The sequence below is a fragment of the Octodon degus genome, unplaced genomic scaffold (assembly GCF_000260255.1).
Source record: "Octodon degus isolate 3935 unplaced genomic scaffold, OctDeg1.0 scaffold00190, whole genome shotgun sequence".
Taxonomy (NCBI): Eukaryota; Metazoa; Chordata; class Mammalia; order Rodentia; family Octodontidae; genus Octodon; species Octodon degus.
In genome coordinates this window covers 2,287,405-2,296,557 of record NW_004524766.1, presented here as the reverse complement: position 1 = coordinate 2,296,557, position 9,153 = coordinate 2,287,405, and the positions used below count along the sequence as shown (strand labels likewise).

The 9,153-nt window shown below is 42.0% G+C and overlaps 1 protein-coding gene across 1 annotated transcript in view; it reads left to right on the top strand.

The window, feature by feature from the left end:
- Adgrv1 (adhesion G protein-coupled receptor V1) overlaps positions 1 to 9,153 on the top strand; it is a 479,349-nt gene that overhangs the window by 320,402 nt on the left and 149,794 nt on the right. The window contains exon 85 of the mRNA XM_004644067.2: positions 5,941 to 6,119. Within this exon, the coding sequence (XP_004644124.1) occupies positions 5,941 to 6,119 (179 nt within the window). The remainder of the gene's footprint in view (positions 1 to 5,940; positions 6,120 to 9,153) is intronic.

Here is a 9,153-nt window from a genome sequence, read left to right as displayed (position 1 = left end):
TCTCTCTCTCTCTCTCTCTCTCTCTCTCTCTCTCTCTCTCTCTCTCTCTCTGTCTTCCTATTACTTGTTAAGCTACTTTGTGTGCCCAAAATATCACATCTTCAAACACGTTCAGTATTCTACTTTTGCAGTATAACTTACATCTTTACTACAAAAGAGAGCCGACCCAACACAGTGGGAAGGGAACTAACTTCAGGTGAGACAGATACTAGCTGCGAAGCCGTAGCGAACTGGAATCTCTCGCCCATTACTAAAGCATGCATGTGGCTCAGAGCAGGCCCCACAGCTGATGGCTTTGAGCCCATTTCTTAAGGGCTCCGCTTCCTACGGCAAGGAAGTCGTTCAGCGTACGGTGGGAAGGCACTTTGCTTATTTTGTTTTCAAGCAGACAACTCACAAGCCCCTTTGTGGCCCTGGGTACTCAGTTACCCTTCTGTTTGCTGTTCATGTAAAATCCCTCAGTGGAATTACTGAAAGTATTACCCACTTCCTTAAGAGAGCCACCTCATGTTTACTTTAAGGAAGACTGGCAGTGAGAACCTCAAACCTGGCCACATCTTAGCTAATTGTTTCACGACTGTTCCCTTTCTCTGTTTTGCTTTAATTTGAGAGATAATGTTTTTTAGTGGCATAAAACTTTAGAGAAATAAAAAGTAAAAAGCATGTCTTTATTGCTATTTCGCATACACATTCCCTGCTGCTGTCCTCAACACCAGGCTGAGGATGCACATTTCAAGTGGCTTCCTGTGTGGCCCTCCAGAAATATCCCATGAATAGACAAATATTTATAAATACATAAGCAAGCTCAAATGTGTGTGTGTGTGTGTGTGTGTGTGTGTAATAGTACATAAATTCAGACATCTTTATGTTCACCATGTACAGCTGTACTTTTTTCTGTGCTATTCTATGGTTGTCCTGTGGTTTATTTTTCTGGTCTCCACTTGATGAAATTCTAATTATTGCTAGGTTGGTGGTTTTTTGTTTTTGTTTTTTTGTTTTTTGCTATTGTGAACAGTTTTTCCTTGTACTTTCTTGCATGGGGAACATTTGTTTACTTAGAGAGTACATGCTGAGTAAGTTCCTGGAAAGTGTGCCTTAACTGTTAGTATTTACATGAAACACACTCTAGTCCGATTGCCAGATCATGAGCTAATCAAGGAGACGAGTACATTCTTTGAGATGCTCGTGTGCGGTAGGGCTACGCAGGAACTTCGCAGCTGTACTTGAGCACTTACTTACGTGTTATGCCCTCACCTTGCCCGTAACCAGGCCATGAAGAAGGTTTCCATTGAGTCCTTGCTAGAAAGCTTACCTAGTACCAGTGCGGAGAATGAGAAGGAAACTTCTGGAGGTAACCCTGTTTTTCCTTTGTCCTTGATTTAATTTGAGGGGACATCAAAAGTATTAAGGATAACAGCCTGGGAGTTATTACCAGGATAAAAATGACATACCCAGGAAATAACGGAATTCTTCAACCCTCAAAAAGCCTTCCGGTTTATTTCACACAATAAATATTAAGAAAGAAGGAGAAGCAGGGGAAGGATGTGCGGCGACATTTCTGAGACTGTCCTTGAAATGAAGGATTGAGGACACATGGCAGTGGACAGGATGACTAGCATCTCTGATCTCGGACTAAACCTGATGCATTACATCTGTTTAAAGCACCCAGCAAAACAATGACTAGCCAAAGATTAACATTAGCTGGCATCCTAAGCTTTGGCTGCTGACACATGAAAACTTAGGGAGTTCAGAGAACCCATTTTTAACCTGAAAAAGCTGCATTTCTCCTTTGTATTTTACTGATGTACTAATATACATGGTAGGATATGTGAAGAAGTTAATGAATGTTGTTAATGATACATAACTAAGTTAATGAATGAGTTTATGGGACATATGAAAGCAAAAGTATGATTTGTCCAAAGCCTTTAACAGAGTGTGTCTTTGATTTTGCTGTGTAGACATTTGGAAAACAGCAGTCACTGAAAACATTCCTGGAAAACAAATTAAATGTGCTAAATTCTCAGACCAAATTGTGTGCATCTTTGTTTATTTGATGTCTTTGAATAGAGATTACATGCAAAGAATTCCATGAAATGGCACAGAGCTTAATTTTTCTTTTTTTATGTATTTAGTACAGGTTCTGCAGGGTCTACAGGGTCTTACCAAGTAGATCGGACTCTTAATGATCCTCCTGTTTTCAGCTCCCAAGCGCTGGGATTACAGGCACGTACCACCACGCCCAGTTTCAATTGCCATCTCAGTGCACCCTGGGGGCGGGGCTGGCACGGCATGCCGAGGATGGAACCCCGGTCCCTGCAACAGCATGCCGAGGATGGAACCCCGGTCCCTGCATCTGCCTAAGCAGGCGCATGAGTCCGCTGAAATATCTGGCCGGCCCTGAAAGCTTCATTTTTAATATTGTATATATGAAAAATTAATCTCCCACAACTTAGTTGTTTCAAACTATTTATATTTTGAGACCTTTAATCATTTTTCATTAAATGTTAGCACCAAGTGAACAGGGCAGGAGACTTCTATGTGAAAACGCATCTTCAATCCCGTCCATACTAAGAGGAACAAATGGGGCCAAGAAAGGAAGCTCGCTGGCGCATGGTAACATGTCAGTGCTTGCGTGCATTTCTGTGGACATTAACTGTAAATGTACCAGTGTTCACGGCGTGTTCAGGATGGCTTCCTACTCCCAGTTCTGTAGCTATGTGAAGAACCTGCACTTTTCTCTCCCCAACTCTGTGTCCTTGTCCGGAAATAGCAGCGCACATTCAGGAGATCTCTAACCTAATCTGCTACCACTGAAAAGTGTGGGCTCGGAAGCCATGCAGTTCATAGTTTTATTTAAGTAATTATTTCTACTGTCATTCAGTGTTGGAAATGGTTAACAACTTACAGTTGAATCTCCTCTTATCAGAGAGAGAAATTGAAACTCAGAGGAGACCAATGGTGTTGGCAAAGAACATACAGCATATCCAGGCAGAGCTGTCAGAACCCAAGTCAGGTTGCTATTCACCATGTCTTTTCCAATTTCTATAAATTTAAAAGACCTGCTATTCCCATTATTGATGTGGTGGCTTATGGGGGATCTGTTCAAATTCTCCTTTCCATATTTCTGTAGATTCTGCATATGATAGGAAATTTTCAAAAATATTGCATAATTTTATTAACAGTGATTAAAATTGACTATGTATTAAGTTCTCCCAAGTATAGTCACCTGGGTAATCTTGATATGCTGGTGATGATAGATATGCAAAACAAAATCAACTGTCCTTCATTGATAAGAATGAAAATAAGGTGGTGAAACATTTAGTAGGAAATCAATGCTTAGAGTTCTTATTAAATATGTAACTACTAACAGTATCACTGCAAAATCTTCTTCCTATTGTCTCTTTCAAAGTAACCAATTCAGTGGTTTGTAATGATGACTATATGTTTCAGTCTTTCTAGGCTTGTCTCTAGAGAGTATATCTAGTGGAATAGTTTTGATGCTATCTATGTGAAATTGCTGTGCAAACATACTGGCCTCGTTATGTTGTTAAATTAGAATACAAAGGAAAAGCCATGATTTGAAGACAGAAAGATAGTCAAATTCTGTATCATCTTTTGTTTAGAGACTAGCAAACACTGGAGGTTTTGACCCATTGCTTCAGGATGTAGTCAGGTTGTTTTGGACAAAGAAAAAAACTCAATTGAGCTCATTTAAACAGTAAAATCATTGAAGGAGTAACTACACAGGATAATTCATGTAACCCAAGATCTGTAAGTGTAGTTGGCCTCACAAGGGCCTGCAAGCCCCAGAGGGCTTAGACTCTCTCCTCACTGTACATGTGGCTGCCCTACCACGATGCTTCCCATACGCTCTTGGTTCATTGTACCCTTTAGTCACTTGCAGAGGTCCAGGGAGTTCAGCAGCAGATGGGTAGCCCAGACTCTGCCCCGTCAGATCAGCTCTGGCCTGCAGGGGAGTCTGGAGCACCGGAGTGCTGGGCCTACTGGAGGTGCTGGGACAGGCCTAGGATGGAGGAGCTCGTGGGCTAGTCATGTGTCCCACACATGTTCAGGGAAATACGTCAGTTAATCTTACATGTTGACCACAGGATGTTTCTCAAATACTTGTATTATTACATAGTATTTTCATTCTGTCATCTAAAAAATAACATGTGATCTAGCAGTGCCGTCATTATCATACGTGTGAGTGATTGGATGCCATTAAGAAGGAATTCATACTCAGAAGCTCATGTCCAGTCTTTATGATGACGACCTGCTTAGAAGTCACCAGTATGTATTCTCGTTTGATTCTGCCCTGTGGTGCCATGGGTTCCATGTTGTCTGGACACAGAGACATCTACTTCATACAGAATGAGCACTTGTATTTTGGAGATAGATTGATTGATGTCACATTGTGTGACATTTCATCCTTTGTCATGCAGAATGGATGCCCTCAGCCTTTGACACTTGACTTGCCCTATTTATTTAGGGCCACATCCTTCTGCTAAATCTACAGAGAAGGAAAAAACTCTTTGGATGGAATAATTTTTATAAAGAAGTTAGAACAAATTTACATAAGCAACAGCTCAAAACATGCTTTATAATTACATATAAGCAGATATACATGAAGATAAAGAGTGCTGACAGCAAATCAAAATCAGAAATGAAAATCTTCAAGGAACCAAACATTTTTATCCTTCCGTTGTTTAGCCTAATACTAGTTCCCAAGGCAAGTCCAATCCAGATAGAATCTTACTCAGAAAGCCCAGTAAACAGCACCAGAAAACCTCTCTCCATACTTATTTTTCACACAGAAAGGCCTTCCCCTGTATCTGTGTTTACTTCTGGTCTTCAGCTCTTTCTCCTGTGTCATATCCCAGTAGGAGATTTAAGGGAGGTGGACACATTTTCCAACAGTGACTGTGTATGTGTTTAGCATTTTATATATAATATTTCATTTAATCTCTATGGTTAAATGAGCACCAGGACACTGAGCTCTGGAAATGTTACTTTTCTGTGTCCCCTAATAGAGTATGTATGAATAAAATTCATTTACCCTCCCTCTTTTTCCATATTAAATTGTGAAGGAGGCTCACCCAGCAAAGGGGTATCAATGATTACTGCATGGAATATGGACAATATGACAATCAATGCCATTACTGTATTAGATGACAAATGAAGCATTTCTCACAGAATGAAAACACTAGAAGACAATATATATTTTCTGTTTGCCTAGACAGGTTTGGGCCCAAGAGTAACCTTCGCAGGCCTCACTTTCCTTGTTCTCTTTGAATTATCTATCTCTGCACCTCCCTACACTTTATACACTTGCCCTCTGCATATTATACCTTAGTAAGAATAGCAGGTGCAATAATTGTAGAAACATAAAACACACATACCCGTAAGCATTCATGGCCTGTTTGTTTGGGATCCGAGACTTGAGATCTCCCATCTCTTTCAGTGCTGACTCATCAGTGGCTGGCTGGTCTCTGAAATAAGCACTCAATAAATATTTATCAGCTGAGTAAACAAAAAAAGTGAGCTAGATCTCACAGCCAAGCAGACCGCGAAGCCTCACCCGGCCTGAAGCAGTGCTTTTGCATTTGGTCCTCTGGGTCTACCCCTGGAGACTGAGATGGGGAACCCCTTCCCAGGAACAGCCTCTGGCCTTGTCATGTGTTACCCCTGAATTAATAAAAACTATCAGAAACTCAGAAAACCTGGGCTCTTGCCCGCCTTCTCGTCATCATGAAGTTCTCGTGGGAAGTAGATTTAAACCTCGGCACCTGTTTCTTCAAAGCCAGATTTTCAGAACAAGCACAGAGCATCGTGACTGAGGTTAAATGGGAGAAAATAAAGGAAAATAAAAAGGGCAGTGGGTAAGCTGGGCTGCCGTCCTGTGCCTCTGACCCTAACACCTTCCTTCTGTCTTCCTCCTAGTCGGTGAATTTCTGGTACGTGCTGGTGATGAGCGACGAGCACACGGAGCGACGGGCCCCGCTGCTCCTCCTCCTGGGCTGGGGGCTGCCGTCCCTCGTGGTGATCCTGCTCATCGTGGTCCTGAGAGGGGTCCATCAGCAGGGCATGCCGCAGATCTACGGCCTCGTTCATGGAGACCTGTGAGTACCCGCAGGCACCTCTGCTTTCTGCAGCTGTGCTTCCTGCCATTGCTCCAGATAAGAATTGCTCCTCTCGAGCTCCGGTGATGGGTGCGCTGGTGCACCGGACAGCACCCCGTGAGCGGCCTTGTGGCATAACTTGGTTGGTTAGATCAAGACAGGCTGCCGCGTGTGGCAGGATGCAGGTGCTTGGGAAGTTGGGTACACACTCAGCGAGAAACTGCAGTACGGCACGTTGTTTCTGGGATCCTGAGATCCCTGAAGATGAAAAGGAAGATGATGTCGGAGTGAATGCGGTGCATGCGCAGAACTTGGGAATGCAGCTGTGACTTCTTACGCGTGCTTATTTGGTTTTGTTTTGTCTTATTGAGACAGGGTCTTGCTATGCAGTACAGGCTGGCCTGAGCTCACTTTGTAGCCCATGCTGGTCTTGAACTCACAAGGATCCTCCTGCTTCAACCTCCCAAGTTCTGGGATTAGAGGTGTGCACCACCATGCCCAGCAATGCGCTTTTCTTCTTTTTTTTTTTTTTTTTTTTTGGTCTTAGTCTTTTTGGCGTAACTGGGAATTGAACTCAGGCCCTTGCGCTTGCCAGGCAAGCGCTTATTCCACTGAGCCAGCAACGTGCTTGTTAAAGTGCCTTTGTCATCTTGAAACCTAAGCCTTCCTAAGTGACATGCGTAGAGCCCTGACTGAATTCCCAATCGGCTATTTCGTAGCTTGGAGGAGCACTTTTCATGCATTCAACATGCAGAGAAAACAGAGCAGAACTTTTGTAACAATAGGGCTTGCCCAGCTCTGTTGACATAATGAAAATAAGAGAAAAAGTAAAATTCTAAATAAGAAAAAAAATAGTCTACTCATAGTTTGTATTGCTCTGTGTTGGCAGTGCTTGGAGGGAGGAGGGAGTTGCAGCAGGCGCTGAAGGCACCTCGGCTTCTCTCCCCGCCCCTTCTCCCCACCTCTCCCTCTGCCTCTCAGCTGCCTCCCCTTGAGAACATCTGCCTGCCTTCTTCCCATTGTCTTTTCTTTTGCCCCTCCCTTGTACTTAGGGTCTCTCCGGTAAGAGAAGCCCTGGGTCCTCCCATGAGGTGGAGAGGAGGGGGGAGGACGGTGTGAGCGCTGCGCCTTCTCGGCCGGCAGCCTCCTTGCAGTGCGAGGGAGGAAGGACGCAGGCTTGTGGCCCCCCACCCCACCCCGCTGCTCTTGCTGCCTTCTGCCACCTTGGAGTGTTGCTCTGGAGCGTGTCACCCTGCTTGGAGCCAGCCCACTGCGGCCTGAGACGGCCCCAGCCTGTGAGCCTGACCCTGACCAGTCTTTCCCCCTGTAACTTTGGGTGTTGGGTATTTTGTCTCAGCAATGAGAAAAAAGTAACCAAGACATCAGCTAAGTGATTATATATATATATATATATATATATATATATATATATATAACTTAATTATATGATTTTAATATTGTTCAGTTATTAGACTCAAAGTAACAACTTTTTAAGTATTAAGGACTTTTCTTTTTAATTCACATACTGTTTCTCCATAATTCCCTATGAATTCATTCGAGTTTTAACGAATTCTGTATTGTAATATCACTTCAACCTCAGTATAAGTATATAAATTGGCACATATTTATATTAAAATGTGGTATGCATGCTGTTTTCCTAGAGGTTGGGGCACAAGTTGAGGTTCTGAGAAGTAGATAGTAGCGCATCTGTCGTGCAGTGATTAGTTGGGAGTTATAGCAGCTTTCCTTTTGGTGCAGAGTCTCTCTGACTCAATTTCTAGTGTATTAATATATGGAAACTTATTTGTAGGAAGTTATTGTCATATTTAAGGTTATATTGCTTTCATTTTAAAAAAAAAAGGTTAGCCCTTCTTTCTTTGCTCCTTCCCCCGTTCCAGTTGTTCTCTCCTTTTGAGCAGTTTCTTTCCCTCTCACAATATCTACTGTACATTTTAGATCTTTTTTACTCTTCTAGTTTCTTGCACTAGGGAGACAATATGATGTTTACACGTGAGGATCTTGTGTATTTCACTTATGAAAATGCTGACTAGTTGTATCTACTTATAAAAACCTTGAATTTATCTTTCTCTATAGCTGAGCAACACTCCATTGTATATTATATACGTATATATGACAGCTAAGATAATTGTATTACTAATTTGTACTAGTTCATTGAAAGGAACAGTTAGTGCTTATGTTAACTGACCCATGTCACATGCCTGTATCCTGCCTAATGTGGTAAACTACTGTGAAGATAACAATATGCAGTATAACAACCATTGTTAATTTGATGTCACCTTCTTTGGAAATTCTGTGTCATCTTATTGTGTGTTTTTTTTTTTTCTCTTTAAAAAAAAAAAAGGCAGTGGCCTCCTTTTGCAATAGCTGAAATACAGTGTGAATTCTTTCCAAGTATTTTGAAAGACTGTACACATGGAGTCAGCCAGCCGAAGATTTTCTAAATTACACAGTCATTTTCTTTCACACATAAAGAACTATTCATATTTCCCACTTCTAATTCATCAGTTTTGTTTTCTTTCTTCTATTCATTTTTTTCATTTCCTCTAACTAACCATCTGTAATGTCTGCTAAGATCTATAGTGACATATCCTTTCGACACTACTAATGTGTGTCTTCTCTTACTTTTTTTAATCCTTCTTTCTTGATCCACCTTTGTGGGGATTGTTCAATATCGTTCTTTCCCAGAGCTGACTTTTGATGTCTTGCTGTTACTTTTATGCTTCTGTTTTTAATTCCATCTATTTCTATGCTCCTCTTTTTAAATTTTGTTAATTTTAACGTTCGAGTTCTGGCTTCCTTTCTAATTTCTTAAGATAGATGTGAAAACGCTTGAGCTTGTGCCTCGTCTAATACACAGCAGTGTGTGCTCCCTGCTTTCGCTAGGCTGCAAGCTTTGAAATATTGTATCTTCCCAATCACTCAGAAATATTTCCTGGGGCCAGGGAGATGGCTCAGTGGAATAAGTGCTTCCCTGGCAAGCACAAGAGCCTGAGTTCAATCCCTGGTTCCACAA